At 39.7% G+C, this 19,916-nt stretch overlaps 1 protein-coding gene across 1 annotated transcript; it reads left to right on the top strand.

Moving 5' to 3' along the window:
- Positions 1 to 262: 262 nt before the first annotated feature.
- Positions 263 to 17,901, top strand: spire2 (spire-type actin nucleation factor 2). The gene is made up of 12 exons (XM_015022581.1): positions 263 to 374; positions 497 to 661; positions 2,276 to 2,362; positions 3,040 to 3,157; positions 5,341 to 5,501; positions 6,756 to 6,978; positions 9,587 to 9,708; positions 10,817 to 10,954; positions 11,034 to 11,101; positions 11,431 to 11,458; positions 12,809 to 12,906; positions 16,347 to 17,901. The coding sequence occupies exons 1-12, from the start codon at positions 294 to 296 to the stop codon at positions 16,648 to 16,650; spliced, it is 1,593 nt and encodes a 530-aa protein (XP_014878067.1). The 5' UTR covers positions 263 to 293; the 3' UTR covers positions 16,651 to 17,901.
- Positions 17,902 to 19,916: the final 2,015 nt, after the last annotated feature.

Raw genomic sequence — 19,916 nt, 5'->3', positions numbered from 1 at the left:
TGAACTTTTCCCCATTGTGCTGTTATGCAGCCACTAACTTTAAATTACCTTTCACAGGATCTCAAGTGATAGAAGCACCTTTTGTGTTCGTCTCTACCGGCTTTGCAAAAATCCACAGACAAAAATCTTTACTCATTCGCTGTTGCAAAGAATCTCAGGCTCAGCCAGACTGGACCTCTGAACAGCACTTTTCGAGTCTTTCCACCAACTCTGAATCGCTTTTAAGTGATTTCTAGAAGGGATCCAGAAACACGAGCGGTATAAATGTTTGACATTTGTTTTGTGCCGCTCAGATGCTGAAGAAGATTTCCTCCAAAGAAGCTCTGGAGGACCAATCCACGGCCGAGCTGGACGCGCTGAAGCACAGAGACTGGGTAAGACGAGGCGACAGAGTTCACAGAAAGGACAACGGCAGCGCTGTGTGTCTGAGCGGGTGCGGGCGGAGCCGTCACGCTGACAGAACCAGATGCGTTTCTGTTGTTTCCCACACCACCAGGCTCGTCTGTGGGTGCAGCTGATGAAGGAGCTGAGGCAGGGGGTGAAGCTGAAGAAGGTCCAGGAGCAGCCGTTCAACCCGCTGCCCACCGAGTTCAGCCTGACGCCCTTCGAGATGCTGATGCAGGACATCCGAGCTCGCAAGTTCCAGCTTCGCAAAGTCATGGTGAGAGTCGACGGCTTCAGCTAGCGCTGCGATCGAGGGGGAAGAGTTCAAACTTTTTACTGGAACTACAGAAGAGCTGCTGGGGGAATAAAGATGCAAAATAAAGAGACATTTTAGTTTTTGGTTCATGTCTAAAAGCTAAATAACGAATGTAACTTCTAAATTGGAAATGTGAAGAAGGTTCACCAGAAGTGTTTGTTATAAAAACGCTCAATCTTAGCCTCATCCAACAGAAGCATCAGTCCCAGAGGAAGCCTCGGAAGTGTTTAGTAAACACCTCATGTTGTGAGGACACGAAAACCTTTTCCTGGAATACACTTCAACCTACTAGGTGGCATATAGATATGTTTTCTGCAGCTCTCTGAAACTGAGCTTTTCTCTTACCTCTGACTTTTTACCTAATCTTCTTCATGCGCTGCACACCAGACATGTCTGCCAGATCAAACCAGGGCAGGATGAGAGTGAAAAGGAAAAAAGAAGAGCAAAGAATCTAGTCTAACAAAAGGGAGAAAAGAAAAAAAGACAAAAGCAAAAGAAAAGAAATGGAAAAGAAAGAATAAAGCATCAACGACAAAAAAAACAAATTCAATTATCTATAATTTATTGCTTGGATATTATAAAACATGTGAACTGGAATTCATTCTGATTAGGGCCTCATTCAGCTTTAGTGCGGCTCTTCAGCGTCTTTAGCAGAGATTCCCATGAAGTCCACAATGTGATATCAGTACAGAAGCTAAAACATCAGCTAAGAGGAGATAATTGTTAGAAATCTCGCATAAAAATTCAATCCAAGAAGCACAGAGGACAGAAATTAACGGTAAAACAAAAATCAAAGATCCAACTTTCTAGCCTTGTAGCAACTAAAACTGATACAAACAGGCTAAAAACAGCCGGAGTTCATCAACTTAGACATGTTGAGTTCAGTTTGTTTGCTATAGATACTGAACACCTAGATCAACCTTCAGCTTACACAGTTTTACAGCAGCTAACTTAGCGCAGTTAGCTGATTTGGGCTTCAAATCATCCCCAACAATGTTATCCACAAAAGAAAAAAATAAATAAAATAAAAATTTTAAAGACAATTGCTGGGAGATGTTTTCATCACCAGCTGGCAGAGCTTCAGGTGAGGCAGGAAGACGCTGAACTCAGACCCAGAGAGCAAACGGTGATGGTGTGGTGGAGTTAGCCTGGAGGCCTTCTCCACGGCTAGATGCATTATTCAGCTCAGCGACACAAATATTAATGAAACCCTCCCGCCTTCTGTTGTTCTGGCCGCATTGGAGGGTTTTTTTTATTTTTATATATATATAATTGCTTCAATGCTGAAAGCGGTGTTCAGCTGTTACTGTTTTATGGTGTTTGTACATCAACACAGAGTCGCGTTGTGTGAAGCTACAAATCACAGCTAATGCTGCTCATGTGTGCTTTAAAGAGCCTGGTGTCTTTAAAGCTGTCAGAGGCCTAAAAGTCAATTATTGAAGCTTCAACATAACATTTTTTTGTTGCAATTAGATGTTGTTGTGATGTAATAGTGGGTGACTGTATGATTTTTTTTGTTGCTGTTGTTGTTTTTAGCGTTCCCTAAGTTGACGTTGTGTTTCCTGCCTTGTAAAGGTGGACGGTGATATTCCTACCAGAGTGAAGAGAAGCGCCCATGAGCTGATCCTGGACTTCATCAGATCCAGACCTCCTCTTAAACCTGTAAGTGGATCCATTTGCAGGATCAATTACAACCTATTACAACAAACGTCTACGTATTTTATTGGGGTTTTGTTTCGTAAACACAAAGTAGAGCTGAAAGTAAATGATGCAGATAAAAAAAAAAAAACTTTAACTCTTCAAAAATGTTTTGCAATCTGTACTTAGAAGAAGCTGCTGCTTGAAGTTGCAGGTCTTTTGCGGACATGTCTCTTCCTATTTACAAATCTACAGCTGAAGTTTGTTGCTTTTTACTCTCTTAGCTGAAGATTTGGCAGATAGATTCTGTTTTCTATAGACGAACCTCTGATCCAATCTCAAGTCTAACATGTTCTAAGATTTTCTTGTTATAAGTGAAATAATCTGCCAGTGAAACTAGTAAGTTTTCATCAATTTTAAGAAATTGTTCACTTGAAAAAAGTTCTTACTCCTTTAGAAGTTTATTTTTAAGTAAGTTTTGTCTTACTTCAAGTGCACTGCGATATTTGCTCTAGAAACTAGACGGTTTGTGGTTGTAACAAGAGAGAATCTGGAAAAGTTTTAGGGGTGTGAAAACTTTACCGTTGCTTTTTGTATAAATAGGACAACTTTGTCTGGTGGAAAATCTTGGTTTCTAGTGGGGTTTTTTTGTTGTTTTTTTTTGAATGAGCAGATGTGGTGAAATATTTTCTTCTGCTTAGGTCTCAGAGCGCAGCCTTCCTCCTCCTCCTCCGCGGGAGCCTTCGCTTCATGACCGGATTCTGGCAGAGATCAAGCAGGAGAGGAAGCTCAGGCCTGTGGTGCCGCACACCGCCAGGCGTAAGAGCCAAACTTTTATGTTTTCACCCTCTGAAGTATCGTACAAAATGTTGATTCCAGTTTCGAGGCATTAAACGGCATAATCCGTTAATGCATCACACCAAGAGGAGAGAGACAAAGTATGATAAAAGAGCTTAAAGGAAAAAGGTAGTAAAAATATCTGAAGAAAAAAAAAATAAATGACTGTGTCTCAGGTTTGGTGTTTTGGTCTAAAAAGGTACAAAATCTACTCTTTAAAAAGGAGATTCTGTTCCTGACATGATTTAAATTGACAAACGTCTTTTGGATTCTGCAACCCAGAGACATTAATTCTGCAGCCACATTTAGAAGTTCAGGTTGATGTTTGTCTCCCTAAAGAAGAGCACCAGAACGGGAGCTGAAAGTTGCTGAATTTTAATTAAAATGGTGAACTCTACAGGAAAATGTTTACTGAGGTTCAGTGACAGTTTTGCATGAATGGCACCCCAGAGGAGGCGCCTCCTTCTGCTGCCTGAAACGAGTTTTTAATCCTCTAAGCTAATTTAAAAGGCATCATTCTGGTGATGTTCACCATTTTACAGCCACACGTGTCCACAAACAGTAAACCCGTTATTATGATCACATGGGCAGCCGCTGAGGTGATCAATCATTAGGTTTGAATTGTACTGGATCTGAACTGTGCATGTATTGATCTGAATTGATCGTCGCTCTGTATGTTGATAAAGTGCTTTGAGAAGAAGACGTTCATTTTGAATTGTAGATAAAGTGAAGTGATTTAAACCTGAATTTAATTTTCCATAGACTTTTACGCACATTTCTAATAATGTGTCACCTCCTCCTGGCCATCAGATTAAATGCAACTAAAAACAACTTCTATTGGCTCCAATTGAAGCCTTCCTACATGTAACTTAGATTATGACAGATTTAATTGGTTGTATTTTAAATTTATTCTCTTATAAGTTTTGACATGCCTTTCCATCACTGTTTTCTGTCTTTTTGAGTCATTTTAAGTAGAATCATAAGGTAGACCTGAACACTGATATGATAATGCCTTTCTGTTTATAGTTGCAGACACTTTGCTGATACATGGTGTCAAATTTTACAAATACTGATCAGCTATTTCCAGATGAAGGTCGGCTAGTTTGTCCTTTTTGTGGGAGAAAGAACATAAATAACAGGACAGATGCACTTTAAAGCTGCCAAGTCTTAAAAAACATAAAGTAAAACGATCCGATTCTTATAAAGGCCTTATTAGTTACGCACAGCAGAGAAAATAATATTTCAATCAATTAATCGCAGACACTCCTGAGCTCCACTGCCTCTGTGACGAAGAAAACAATCCTGACCTTCTGATTATGTTAATTTCACAATAAAATAAAATAATAATAACTAGCCTTTAATTCAGCAAATGTGACTGTTCCTTCAGCCTTCACTAAGAAGTAAAGAAGTAAGAAACAAATATGCAACCATTTAGAAACTATGAAGCTAATCGGTTCAACAAAAAGCAACCAGTTCATAAAATCTACGTTTTCTGTTGATTTCTTGGACTTAATTTCTTTATCTTAGCAACATTCATACTAAATGTACTGTTGCACTTTATATTTCACATTATATATATTCATCACCATATAAAAGCTCTCACCAACAAACAGAAATTTTATTTTTTTTTGCATCACATTACGTCTGTTTTTGACTGCTTCTTTTAAGCGGTTCCATCTTCGAATGAGAACATTTCGTCTTATTGAGGTGACCTGTGTGGGCCAGGAGAAACCTGAGTAGAAAAGATGAAATAAAGTTGAACAAAGTTTGCATATTATTAAGAAAGCATCAGTAACACTGGTCATGTTTTGTTTTAGTAAACAGAACAGAAGACGCTTCAGTTTTATTACTTCCTTCTTTTGTTTTTTGTAATGAAAGAAAAGCAAAATGAGTGCCTACCCCAGATGTCAGTTACAGATGGACAGAGTAATGCCCAGGTTGGCATTAATGTTTTAGATGAAATGAAAATGAGAAATGCATTAGATTTCTGTGACCCACTTATTAAAAATGCAGCATCTACAGTCACTCTGATGTCGCCGAATGATTGCGATAATGAGCTCCAGATGCCGGAGTTGCACACGAAGCACGTCTGAGCTTCCCCCTGCCTTCACCATCTGAGAGCTCCTGGCTCCCCCCTAATGCTGCGTCTGCTTCTCTTCTCTCAGCATTCGGCTCGCTGCCCTGTCTGGCTCAGACGTGTCCTTGCAATGTCAAATCTACGTCATGCATCGATCTGTCTGTGTCGGAGCCCCGGCCGTCGCTGCGGCCTCGCATCCTGCTCAAGGCCCCGACGCTGGCGGAGATGGAGGAGATGAGCATCTCTGAGGTGGGAAAAGACCCATCGGCAGTCGCTCGTTTTGATTCTGTGTTTCTCTCACTCTTGTTCCTTGCACTGGTGGGTTTAGTTTCTTCTCTGCGGAGAGGTGAATCCTTTTTTTTATTATTATTTTGGACAAAGAGAAACATTTTTATGCAGATTTAGTTATTTGTAAAATATCAAACCTGTAAAATTTAGGATCGCACAAACACCCACAACATCCAGACTAAAGATATTTCTTCCATCTGAAAGGTCTTAATGCTTGTTTTCTTCTTTTTTTTGACATATGTAATAACGTGTTGTAAATGTTGGAAAACTACCTTGGATACTTGATCAATTTTTTTTTAGAAAGTCTGCTTCATATTTTGTTTTTGAAATTTGCAATTTAATGAAGACAAATTGCATGGAATTGTCATTGTTTGTTTTAAAAAGCAGGATATGAATTTGAATGTATATTTATTATTATTATTATTAGAGGCAAAGGTTCGGGGACTGCTGATTTAACTGGTTGTTAGTCACTTGGGATTGCGTTCAAATTGCTTCAGTGCTTAAAAAAAGATAAATATATACCCTCATGTGTCTTTCAATTAATAAAAACTACAACTAAGAACTTAAATAATTACCTTTTATAGTTTTCAACAGTATTGCAGCACAAAATGTCTGAACACAGACCTATGAGATATTAGCAGATTTTTGTAATAACTTGAATAAAATATCAGGTGATAAAGAAAAACATTTAATTAAATCTGTAGGCAGTAATTCTACTGATTTACTGTGTTTTTTGGGGGTTTTTTTGTTTTGTTTTTTTGCAATCATATATTGATTTTTTAGACACTGTCTTATTGTTAAAAACCTAGCAGATTGGCTTAAATGTGTTGGCACTTTTAGCTCAAAAGTTCCATTTTTCTCAGACATGACTGAAGAAAACATGCTAAACTTTGCACATCCATTACCTAAACTATGTGCTAGTCCTGTTGATCCCCCAAACCTAGATCTATTTTGCAGTGTTTGTTCAGCATCTATTGTACATCTTTCACTTGAAAGAGAATTTAAGTTTAACCAGAGATAAATTCACACTAAACATTTATAGTTACAATGTAAAAATAAGTTAGATGGAGGTCAGTAACCTGAGATGTAGAATTTTGATTTTAAAAAATATGCTACATTGTAGCATAGATAAATAAATGTATAATTTTGTTATTTTTTTTCATGCTATTCCAACACTGTGTGTAATAATATCCATCTTTCGTTGAACCCTGGCAGGAAGAGGAGTCCCCGGACAGCGGGGACATGAGGAGGACTGAGAGCTCTCCGGCGCCGCTGAAAAGAGACCGATCGTTTTCGGAGCAGGACCTGGCCTTCCTCCGCGGGGACATGCTTCCCTCGCTGTCGGAGTCAGCCCAGCTGGGCGAGACGGTCAGACTGCAGGACGTGAGGCCGCGGTCCAGAACGCTGACTGGTGCCGGAGCGCCTCCTTATCACCGAGGTCTGATGGATTTTCACTCACCAAATATCTTTAGATCAATGAACGGTTTGTGGCTGAGGAGATTTTAAACAACAAAGCTTTTTAGACTTTTATTGGTAAAATGTTTTAAAACTGCATTAGGATTTTTTTTTTTTTCTACTAATATGAGCCACATTGTGTTGATCTACAACATAACATTCCCAATAATATTTCTGAAGGTTTTGTCGTAATGTGGGGAAAAAGTGAAACCGTCTCAGCAGTGTGAATACTTTTGCGAGATAGCAGGACTAGTTAGAAACTCAAATCTTTTTGTGTCTCAATCACAGCCAATTCAGAGATGTGCAGCCATTAAACTCTCCTGCCCATCTGCATCTTGACTCGCATCTGAAGCTTGTTGGAGTGTTGCGGCCCCTTTAATTTGGCTGAAAGGAAGATTGGGAAACCCAGCTGTTTGCTCTCAGCAGCAGTTTCAATTCTCCTCCTTTAGAGGGAGACAAAGCATCAGAAAGCAAATCCAGGTGTTCGTGATGCATCTTCGTTCTGCAAAGGGAAATAAAAACATGACATCACTGGATGCAGTGAGACATGAAAAATAAGACAAAAGATGGACAAATTTCCAAAAATCTGCTTAAGAATTAATCTGAGATTTATGAAATTTAGGTTTTTTTGTTGTTGTTTTTTTTTTTTTTCAGTTCAATTGACTTCAGTAAAGATATGTTGGCTGAAGCCAAACAGAGGCTTAAATTGTTTCCCTGTTTTTACCTGCCGGCTTTACAAAAGCACAGCAATTAAAGTTTGGACAGAACAGAAAGTTATTTTAGGTATAGAATAAACACCAGTTAAAGAAATGTTCAAGTAAACTTACTCGAATAACCATTTTTTTCAATTCTGCACACTGTAAAGCATCACTGGGAAAACAATAGGTTTATATTAGTTGGTTAACAACAGCTTGACTGACATGCAGTTGTTAGCTTGACAAGTATAGGATTTTAAAGCTGCAGTACATCAGTAAGAGGGAGAGGTGGCGCTCCGTTATCTTCTATGACATGACTGAGTTTTTCTAAACACCCATATTTTTCTTCCTAATGAAATGAAGGGTTGTTGCTTGGCTACCAGAGTACACAGAAAGAAATACTAAACTATAAATGCACAGGCACACTTATTTATTTACTTAAATATATTTATAGGCTAGCGAGGGAAAACTGTGGCAATATGGAAAGTCATTTTGGATCATTTTCATCAGCACCGACTAGTGACTCTGTCCTCAGATTTTGACTTTGAGGTTAATGGAAAAAGGGGAAATTTGTCACACTCAGAAAAAAACCATGTTTTCTTTAGGTTGCATATGCAAAATTAAGAACTTAAGATGAACATATTAGAGCAACACTGTGCAAAAACTTTAAACCAAAGCAGCTGAAGACTTCAAAATATGTTGGAAAGCCTGGAAAAAAAAATAAGAGTGTGGTGGCGGTAAACGCCATGTGGCGTTCATTCGACAAACTTTCCAGTGGTTCTAAAAACCGGAGAATTAATGTTCAGCATGACCTTCCATGTAGCAGTCATATTTCAACCAATTACCTGGCAGTGTTCAGAAACACGTGGGGGAGGGGCAGCTCTGTAACTCCTTATCCCAAACAGTGAAATTTAAGCTCTTATTCTGTGCTGGAACTATATATTTGTTAGGTAACCAGCCCAGCAGCAAACCCACTGTTTTTACTACAAACGTCACACTTTATTTCCTCCATTTCTGACTTGGGCTGGACACAATTCGGAATAATTTGGTGATTTTCGAAGACATTACGTCGCTGCTGCCTCCGTTCTCTGCTTCAAGCACAAAAAGTTATTAAATTACTGCTGCTTCGCTGAAATAAGAGCCTTTTCTCTCCACGCTGGAACAGCAGCCACTGACGGGGATCAGATCAGCCCTGCGGATGCTAACAGACGTTTGATGGATTGTAATTGGATAAAAAAAAAAAAAAAAGATGTGCTGATAAAGTCAGACTGGGCGATGGGGCTTCAGCAGCGAAGGTTCGGCTCGATGGCAACAATTTGTGCACTAACAGCCTCGCCGTCTGAAAAACGATCCGGGTCCTCTCCCAGCTTTCCGCACAGCAATCCGCAGAGGTTCATCGTGTAGTACTCAGCCCTGCCAGCAGGGGGGCCCCTATGCTTAAGCTGGGGGCTGTGTAGGGATGTAAGCCTGTAAGCTGCATCTGTCGTCAGCAGTTGATCCAAATTGTATGTACGGATGATGTTTGCTGGCCTGTCTCAGCCGTCTTCTCGGCCTGTTTGAGCCAAATCGATGGCCTCCGTCTGCAGCAGCAGAGAGGCACCCAGTTTGAGCCGTGTGACGGCCGCCCGCCCCGCAGACGAAGCAGCACGGGCCAAATCTCTCTCCTGAAATCAGATTAATAATACACGACGGCTTTAGAGGAGTTCGCCGAACGGTGTACGGCGGCTGAGATCTGAGATGGCGCCGAACGACAGAGGCTGATGGGTAATTCATGGAGTAGTTAGGCCGGTACATGTGCCTTCCTCATGCAGTCTCAGCTGCACAACCCCTCCACCTCTCTGTATTTTATTCATCGTTTCCTTCTCGCTGACTTTGAATCCGTTTCTCCACGCCCAGCTTCCTTCCCCGTCTACGGCTGGGCGCCGCCGTCTCCCGCTCGCCTGTCTCTGAGTTCGGTCGACGAGGCCACGGAGGGCCTCGAGACGACAACGGACTCCAGAAGCGGAGACCAGTGGATGGTGAGATAAAAAAAGATGGTGAAGAGAGAACACCGTGAAGAGTTAGATTCAGCATTGTGTCTTTCAGACCTCCATTTTTTTCCGAATAAGTGAGAAGATAAAGCTCAGATGAAATGGTTAAAACCTCTAATCCATCCGTCTATCAATCCAATCTGATCCACACACACACACACACACACACACACACACACTGTGGCAGTAACGGATCAGGACCTAATTCAAAAACATTCCCCTTCCCATTTGTTTTTTTTTATTATTATTATTACTATTAAATGTTATTTCACCAGCAAAATCCCACTGACATAAAAAAATCTCTTTCACAAGAGAGTCCTGGCCGAGTCTGGCAACAGCACACAAACTTTACTGAACATTCACAGCAAAACAGGAAACGTTAACGTCAAGGAACTGGTTAAAACCCAGTGACGTTTTTTTTTTGTTTTTATTTGGACATCCCAGTGAGTTCCAAGACCAGAGTAGATCTACTAGGACTGACCCACGTTTTGGATCACTTCCTCTAATGGAAGACAACCAAAGAGCAATATAATTACAGGTTCAAGTGACCCTAACTAACCCAGTGGCTCTAATCTGACATCTCTCTCTACATAGAGGATGTTAAATTATATCCTCAGTCTTGATCTTGGTCTTCTAATATTTTGGTGGACGTTTAAATCCGGAGCTTTGGCTTCTGTTTTTCAACATAATCGGTCTAAGAAACGCTCCGATCTCTCCGTCGTACCATCACTCTTAAAGAAGACGCCAAGATGCTCGAACCTTCCCTTGAGGCAGGAGATTAACCCCAATCTGGAGGAAGAATCCAGATTTTTCTGGTATAGATCCATGACCTCTGACTTGAGCTGACTCTCTTCTTGGCCACTTCCCAAACGGCTGCAGACTCTTAGCAGAGCCTCATCATCTGTATAAAGTAAGGATCAGGATGTCCTACTGAGATGCTGTTCATGAAAGCAACTAGTGCCGCAGGAATGCTGATGCACGTTCTGCAACGTGAACAATAACTTTACAGGTTTAGAATATCCTCTTTATTACGCCTTCTGAATATATTTATCGTTGAACTCGTACGTTCGTGTGTTTATCCTCCGTTTTTCCTCAGGAGGAGTTCAGCCACCCCGTTGAGAGTCTGGCCCTTACGCTGGACGAGATCATCAACGTGCGTCGAGTACTCGTCAAGGCAGAAATGGAGAAATATCTTCAGAGCAAGGAGTTGTACAGCAACCTGAAGCGAGGAAAGGTAGCAGCTCTGGTTTCCTCGTCTCCTCTGCTGTGTTTGCAGTGAATGCCGTCGGTATTTACTGCGTCTGATTCCTCAGGTTTGCTGCTGCTGCAGAGTGAGATTCCCTCTCTTCTCGTGGCCATCTACGTGCTTACTGTGCAAAAGGTAGCCGAGAAAAGTTTTGACTGGACCTTCTGAGCGTTTCTTGGAATATTTATTCTTATTCATTTTATCTTTAAACATTGATCCCGTGCTTAAGCTTCACACGAAACACGGAAAGACCGAATTTCTCCAAAACATTAGCCACTGTTATGTTTTTCACTCTTTAAAGGTTTGATAGATAAACGAAGATAAATGATAAGGCAATCAAACTTGTTTTCATGCAATAATTTCTGCAGCTTGATATCAAACGACTGGAGTGTGAAGCACAGGAATTAGAAACTATTTAAGATTTGAATTGTAGTAACACTCATTTGTTTTTGTTCCTCTTGCAGGTCAGTGTGTGGCTCTTGTAGTGCAAAGGTAACTTTAGACATATAATATTTCTTTTATTCCCAAATACTAGCTTGTGTCTCTCTATGTTTTAAATAGTTTTATATATTTGTTTTAATAGTTACACTCATAAAAATACAGCAAGTTGATTTTCATTGCTTGAAGCAAACAATGTTTGTGTATTATTCTCTCAGATTAATTAGCATTTGCCGTCTAATTGACCTATGTCAGTCGTTTGGCCCCATACTTAAAACTGGCCCAGTATTAATGACTGATGTTTATTTCCATCTTGTTGCCATTAGTATATGTGTTTCAGGAGAGAGGGGAAGTGTATCACGCGGCATTTGTTTGGTCATGTGACTCTGATCCAGAGCCGGATTGTTTGGTGTTTAACTGAAGCAGAGAAGCTGAGTCAGCAGTCTGGTCATTTTTTTTTCTTCCTCGTGTTAAAAAGGAAGGGGAATATGTATAATATTGGTTATCAGCCACAGCTGGTAATGTTAATATAGGACATCAACACTGGCCTAAATGATCATGTAGGTGCATCCCTACTCTGTTTATATGGCTTGAATATTAGTTGGTTTATGCGGAGTTTATAATGCAGAGCACATTTTTCAAGTTGAAACAAGTCGGGTGTCTCCATGATCTTCATTTTGTGAGAAAAATGTGAATCAGAAATGAAGGCGATTTAAAGAACCACATTTATCCACCTCTATTATTTCTACTCAGCAACGTCACAATGACAGAAGAACATGTAATTTTAAAATTTTAAACATGTGCAAATTCAAAAGCTTACAGCCTCAGTAGAACAAGTTTATCTCCTGTTAATCTTTTGATTATGTTTATTAGTTGTTTACTTTGCAAGTCAGTTTAAAAATGGTTCATGAAAAGTGTTAAGGAGTGTGAGAAAGGCTGCAGCAGAAACGGGTTAATAAAGGTATTTTAGTTTTTAGCACTGGTTTAATCCGCTGTTGACGTCAAATTTCTTTTCTTTTCTTGTTTTTTTTTTTTTGTTGCTCTTTTTGTTTGTTTTTGTTTTTTCGTTTGTCGCCTCAGTGCCGGCCAGTGTTGGATGTGTGGTTCTGTGCTGTGTAGGTTTGGATTTGTTGTGCTTTGTTGTTTGTGGTCCGTGCGGTGCTGTGGCTCGTCTGTGTTCATGTCACTCTCACCGTTAATTAAAAATGTCTGCATCTGTTTGTACGTGTGTTCAGTGCTTTGTTGCTGTGCAATGAGAGTAAAATAATACTGACCTATTTTACGAATAAATTGTATGAGTCAGTTGTTATTTTAATGAACATCTCTTAATGTCACACGACTGTTTCTTTTCCTCCAACTTTCTGCTTTTTCTGACTGGATGTTGTTCGCGTTTCTTGAATTCAGATGAAGATTCCCTCCAAGAAGATGGCTCATATTCCTGTGTACACGGTGGGATTTCACAGCACCCCAAAAGGCCATGAACACAAAAGCCAAGTCTACAAGTGAGTCTTTGCTTTTATTGAGCAATTTAAAAAGTCTAAGTAACTCGATACCTCTATGTTTGTCCCAGAGAAAAGGTGATAGTGACACAATCAATCTGTCTGCTAAGAGCAGGCTGTTGCCAACAGAATTGGGTCAACTCAACATTTAAGCTAAAAGAAAGTAAAGAGAAGTGTACATTTCCAGTCCCTCCTCCACGGTAGGACAAATATGTGCGTTTTATAGCCGTCAAACCCAGCAGAGGGGAAACGCTGCAACTTTAAGAGTCTTTCATTTGCGGCAGCCATTCACTACCGGACAAAACACCTTGTAGTGGCGACAAGGGAAGCTGTGTTGGGTTCAGGTTCGGCAGGTGAAAACAACATCGTAAAATCTCACCGTTCTCCAGAACCCTGCCACTTATGAACATGTTTACTGGAGCACATTCATACAAATCACTGGTGGGAACCAACGCGAGCCTCACACATCTCAGCTTTATTAGGTGATTTTATGGAAATGTATGACATTTTTTATTTAATTTTTTAACCAAATCTCAACAATTATGAAAGACAGAAAATAAAGACTAGTAGGAGTATTTTTTTAGACTGCAGCCTCTGGTTTATTGGTTTTTTTCAGCAGTATTTCGTTGTGTTTTTCACTGAGGGCGACACTCTGACGCTGCTAGCATTTGATTAAGCAAATACTCTTTGTTGACTTATCTTAATAAAGAGGAGAAGTTACTGTTCCTGGCATCTTTAGAACATTAATTAAACGTTTCTTGCAATGTTTGAAGGTGGTTTTGATTGGTGATTTATTTGATGCTCAGTTTCCAAAATTGTGGAAAAAGTGAAAGATTTGACAAAACACCAGGCCTGAAACTACCTAGAGATGAAGTCCATCTGAAGAACTTTTAAGAAACAGGAATTAGTTTATATATTTTAACCATGTTGTCCATCGGGTTTGAACTTGACCATTAGAGTGGATTGAACCGGGTTGCATTGTTTTCCAGTGTCTAGAGAAGACATTTGTAGTGAATTTAAAAACAACAACAACAGTGAAGCTCTAACTCAGTACCTGAGATATACACCATCTAATTTTGGACAAATTTTGAGCTAGTAATAATTTAGAAAGCAGCCAATGGCGTTAAAATACTATTTTCTGTCTCTCAAACGGTGTCTGAAGTGTTCCTTTATAGAGCGAACTAAGGAAGCGAGAACAGTTTGTGTGTTTTTAAAATCCTGCAGGACTCAAACACGTTACACTGTCCAGGCTCGGTAGCATAACGCTGCACAACTGGAAGATGTGTCACTAAAATGCAACATATATTATTCCAACTAAGAAATGGACACCAAGCTATGAGGCTTAAGTCCTTCCAGTTCAATTCAGATGTTGAGAAGAGGGAGAAAGGTCAGCTGCCAGCACTCAGGCAGGGCAACAAGGGATAAAAACCAGCCTGCAGTCACACTGCACAACTTTCTCCGAACGTCTCTGGCGCTGCTGGATTTCTCTCTCAGGTTATCTTTGCTAATTGGAGCACTAAGTTCTGTCTGTGTGCCGACCGCAGATTCACCTCACAACCACAGATTTCCTTTCACGACGGAAGATTTGATCTAAGGCAGCTGATAATCGCACAGTGTAAACCTGGCTTCAGATTAAGAAAATGTTCTCTTATGCGTTAGGTTATCTCTTGACAAGAATGAAAAAGAGTAAGAAGCATCCAAAGTCCAAAGAAAAACCATCAGGAAGGTCAGAGAGCTGTTGAACCAGACCGCTTTAAAATAATATAAGAAAGCCTGACTAGGAAAAAAAATATATATTTAAAGAAGAAAAACAACAAAATCCACACAAAACAGAAAGTCCAACTAAGCTCAATGCAGGATAACAAACTGAAGGATATCTCCTGATATATGCACAGTGTTGTGTGTGGTGGATTACACTCTGAATTCAGCTAACTTAACGTTAAATGTTCAACGGAAACTCAGGCAACAAGACAGCTGAGCTTTTTTTTTTTTTTTAACTCACATTGGGAATGAAGACGGCCTGACTCTGGACATAAATTAATTGTAAAACCAAGTAATATTTAACTGTTGTTTCCCTGTATTTATCGTTTTATTTGTAGTTTACATTCCTTAATGTTTAAAGTTCCTCTTTATCCCACTTTTTATCCCATTAGTGACAATTTACTAACTTTTCCCCATGTAAGTACTAGAAGCTGGCCTCCTCTATCCAGTCACCTCCACTAACTCACTCCCTCCTTCCTTTGTTGTGTAATCAGTGCAGCGCCTCCTACACGGCCTCTAAGCAGCCATTATGTAATAATTACCCAGCTGTCACTACGATCCTCCCGCCTTGAAGGCAGCCAGTCGGTGTGAAGCCGGAGCTGGTGTGGTGTCGCGTTTCTCTCCTGTCAGGGAGGTTTTTCATTTTACGACTGAGATTGTTGTTCTTTCAGTCAGACGGCTCAGTCTTCTCCACAGTGGCTGATTTTCCTGGCTCACCGCTGAAGCATCGTTTTTATGCTTTAGTTCACTTCAAAATTTGATGTGCTTTCCATTCATCCAAGCATTTCATCCACTTGAGATCATAGATATAAAGCCTTTTTTTTTATTGTCTGTTTTTACTCTGCTTTTACACCCTTTTTGGTGGAAAGGAACACAAAATCTACGTAATCTTCCAAAACTATAAGTTGCAAAGGGAACTATTTGGACTGAGACAGTCAGACTGCATATTATTGCAACACTTTTTCCTTAAATTGAAATGGCTAACAATCCTGCCAAAAGTGTAAACATACATAAATGTGTCAACTATTTTGAGCTGCTTACTACCAGAACATAGAAAAAAAGATTTTTATGCTCTTTTTGTCACGATGTACAATATTCTCCAAAAATAAGTTGCAAAGTGGACTACATGTCGTTATCGCAGTATTGGCTAAACTACTGGTAATAAGCAATCCCACTTTATTTTGATGCATTATTAAGTTTTGGAGAATTTTGTTTACATTTTATTTTTTTTACAACCAGAAAAAAAAAGTAAAACCCTTTTATAGGAGTAAAACGTTCTCGCTCACAAAAGTCTGATAATGTCAGATTTGCGTAGTTTTTCAGTTTCAATGATCCAAACCTTTCATCTGAACTAAGCAAAAAAATATAAACACTCTAATGTGGGCTAAGCCTCGTTAATCCCCCCCAAACCCTTCAATTTCTCTCCAGGCTGCAGTTATCCTTGTGCATCTTTTTCTTACAGATGTTTTCCTTCCACTCAGCTTTCCATATGTATGTTTGGATACTGCGTTTCACTTTTTGAATTGAATTACCGAAACAAACTAGACTTTCAGTTCCGTTCTACTGTAACATGATGCGCTTGTGTGTTATCCCAGTTATAGACACAATGTTGTAGTTATTTGTCTACATGTCTGATTCATATACGATGTGAAGACACCCCCATCCTCCGTTTCCGCTCGCAGATCCCTGCGGACTCTGTCCCGCCACTCGGTGGAGGAGGAGTTCCCGCACCTGTACGCTCACGGCTGCACGCTGCGCGACATCTGCGCCGAATGCACAAAGTTTGTCGCCGACGTCATCTCCTCCAGCCGCCGGAGCCTGGACATCCTCAACAACACTCCAAAGAGAGAGGCCAAAGCCGCTCAGAGGCCACAGCTGCAGCGGCAGTCCAACTTCGAGGCTTCGCCTCAACCAAATCACCATCACCACCAACCACCTTCATCGCAGCTCCACCGCAGCGAGACGGTCCGCAGCACGAAGCAATGACTGGCTCAGACTCTGACCTCACTGTGCACACCGTTTGTATTTAAAGAAGGGAGGGCTCTGCGAGGGTTTGCGGCGTGTCTTAATGATCATATAATCCAGTAAAGGTGCTTCAAAGTTAATTTTGCTGGGTTGGAGCATTAAATGTATCATTTAATAGTCGAGTTTAGGTCTAAAAGATAAAAAAAAAATCACTGAAGCTGTTAAGAACTCTTTAGCAAGAATGTAGACATGCCAGCTTTTTTGCACAACTGCTTTACCTTCCTTATCTCACCATCTTCACTCTCAACACACTTGTTGACTTAAATCTCTCTCTCTTTCTGCATCTGCCCTATCTGCTGCACCAAACCTTCACTCGTCACTCACGCATTTTGGGGCGGGAGGGGTTCAATCAGAGGCGGGGAGCGCTGGAGGTCGAGAGGCAGGGCTTTGCGAGGTTAAAAAGCTGTGCAGTGTTGCATTAGCGTTTAACTCTAATGGGTTGCCTTGTTTTTGTCCTGAATGTACCTTACAAGAACAAAATTGTAAACTTAATAGCTTGTAAACAATAAAATATTTATTTTTAACCGTTAAAAAGGGGAGTTGAAAACAATCTGCTGCTGCGTAACGAGGCCTCTCTGGCGACGCTTGTGAAGACCCCAGACCTGCAGCGGGGTGGGGAGGGTTAGGTTCGGGGGGGGCGGGAAACGTCAGCGACACTGTGAATGTAACCGGGTGAAGCTGCGGGCCGCACCTTTAGCCGACGTTAGCATGACTAGAGAGGCGAGCAGGTGAATCTCCCGCCTCTCTCACTTCCCACATGGACGCTTTGCAATCTGTTCTGGTTTTGTAAACACAAAGTGAACCTCGGCTGCAATAAAGATCCAGTGACAAAACACGACCAGTGCTGCATCTGCGAGTTTTTTACTGTGGGCTCACCAAACAACAGAGGAGCACAGCTGTCCTGCAGTAGCACAAATTTGACTGATCAGAAAGAGCAGTTGGTACGTTGCAGTGAGCGTTTTGGAGTAAAGAGTGGCTCACTCTTTAATGTCTGTTCAAGGCTGCTGCTTTTTGTTAATGTTTTTGTTTCAGTACTTTTGCGGTGATGTTTAGATGGCTAGAAGGAGGTATTTGACCTTCTGGGCTTCCTGGGTTTTGGTGCTCTGCATGGGTGAAAAGTTGGCAGCAAAATATGCAAGATATTTTGGTTAATTTTATGTGTAATGTTATTTATAGACTGTTCTACCTGTGTCTCTCAGTTGCAACAAAAAAGGGTTTGTGATAGAAAATGTAAGCATATTTTTTCTCCCCGTGTCTCCCAGTCTTCAAATATTCATTCATTCAGAAAATGTAACCTTTTTAATAAATTTATTAAAAATAATTTTATACAACTATTTAAAAACTGCATTTTCAATAGGACAAAGACTATTTATTTTTGAAAGGCACATAAAATAAGAACTATGATACAAATTAACTTTTTCCTAATATACAAATGGCAACAAAAACTATAATTTACATCAATTCACTAGTGTTATGTAATGATAAAGTAAAAAGCTAAAACCACTGGAAGAACATTTTGATAACCAAGAGGGTTAATTTAAAAATAAATTAAAATGACAGTAACTGTAAAGTGGATCTTGCTTTTAAGTGAGTCCCAACCATTTATACCTGAAGAGCAAAATGAATTGAAAAATATTTTTAAACGTTTGTAAAATGAGCAGAAGTGAGTGTCTGCTTCATGGTTTCTGAAAGTGGTACTGATGGGAAAATGAAAGTGTCCTGTAAGCAGTAAGCAGAGGCTTCGCTTTCTTGTCAGGGATCAATGCGGCCTGTACGGAAGCCCCGCCTCTTGAGCATGAATAAATAATTAGGTCTTCGCTCCTATTGGCTGCTTCCTCCTGTCATCCGGCTCTGACTTTACTCTCCCACAGAAACTGATGACTCAAAAAGGAAAATGGGTGATTATACTTTCACAATAAAAGCATAAACAAATCGCAATGAATCTTTCTTTGACTCAATATTTTAACCATAGTTTTAAAAATTTACATTTTTGATGCTGCAATTTATGTCTGATTATTTAACTTTTATTATAATTTTGTAGTTTATTTATTTCCAACATAATCCAAATTTACCAAGTATTTGAAAAAAACAAAATGAACGAACAAAATAATACATTAACCGATATTATAATAAATAACATATAATATCATATTAGTAAGAAAATGAATCGCAATGTATTTATATAACCCATATTATTGGAAAGTGAATATTTTTATGTGATATCTTTCCTGTTTTTGTGTCTGCCTAAATTTTTGTTGATGTTTTTCTTAATGAGATTGGGTATTGAGCCAATATTATTCAAATAAAAAACAAATTTGGGTAACAAAGAATTTAGTTAAAATTTAATCACAATTCAATTTAAAAATACTATTTGAGGGATATTAAATATTGTAACTCATAATTGTCGAGGAAGTTGTGGAAATTGTGGTCTCCTGTATAGGTCTTTGTTACAAGCAAGTCTTAAAAACCTCTGACTGATTTGTTGTTGTATAACAGTCTGATGAAGAGACTGCAGAGTTGTCCATAATTTTCTCTATTTTCTGAAGAATCCCTTTTTTTTCGCAGTCACCTCCAGATGTTCCAGAACCATCCCCAGAACAGAACCAGCACTTTTTTTTTTTTTATCAAGTTGTGTAGCTGTTTTAGTTCCTTCCCTGATGCTGCTACCCCACACCTGGGATGAGTTTGGACCTGTTTTTGCCTTCAGAACTGTTCCAATTCTTTGTGACTGAACAGTGTCAGAAATCTTTGATTTTAGATTTGTTAGATGAACTCAGCATGACCTACTGTTGTGTTTTTTTTTGTTTGGTTTTTTTTTTTGTTCACTGCATGTTGTCACTTGTTCTGACCACTCTCTGTAAAGTTGAGAGATGACTGTGTATGGAAATTTCAGCAGATTATCAGTTTCTGAAATATTCACAATGGCCTGTCATCAACCACCATTCACCACATATATCCCTGGACAGATTGGCTGATTTGTTATTTGAGTTGACAGGGAATTTAACTGGTACATCTAATAAAAGTGGCCGATATGTGTGCATACATTTCCATCATATAAATTTTTTAAATCATGGAATTTTTACAAAATTAAGGCTCCCGCAGCAGCGGTACGTCCTCAGGAAATTGTATTATTTTTCTAAGAATATTATACAAAAATCGTGTTAAAAGTAATTTTCTAACGATAGTCTTTTGGAATAAAGTGTTCTCAGGTTGCCTTGATTCTCAAA

This window comes from Poecilia latipinna, unplaced genomic scaffold (assembly GCF_001443285.1).
Source record: "Poecilia latipinna isolate Pla-1442-1.1 unplaced genomic scaffold, P_latipinna-1.0 Scaffold3052, whole genome shotgun sequence".
Lineage (NCBI taxonomy): Eukaryota > Metazoa > Chordata > Actinopteri > Cyprinodontiformes > Poeciliidae > Poecilia > Poecilia latipinna.
This window is presented reverse-complemented; position numbering and strand designations above follow the sequence as displayed.

Excerpts from the sequence above, each read along its gene's own strand:
- spire2 (XM_015022581.1), top strand. The coding sequence starts at position 294 with ATGCTGAAGAAGATTTCCTCCAAAGAAGCTCTGGAGGACCAATCCACG. Across the intron at positions 662-2,275 it reads TCCAGCTTCGCAAAGTCATG|GTGGACGGTGATATTCCTAC; the intron begins GTGAGAGTCGAC and ends TGCCTTGTAAAG. Across the intron at positions 10,955-11,033 it reads GCAACCTGAAGCGAGGAAAG|GTTTGCTGCTGCTGCAGAGT; the intron begins GTAGCAGCTCTG and ends CTGATTCCTCAG.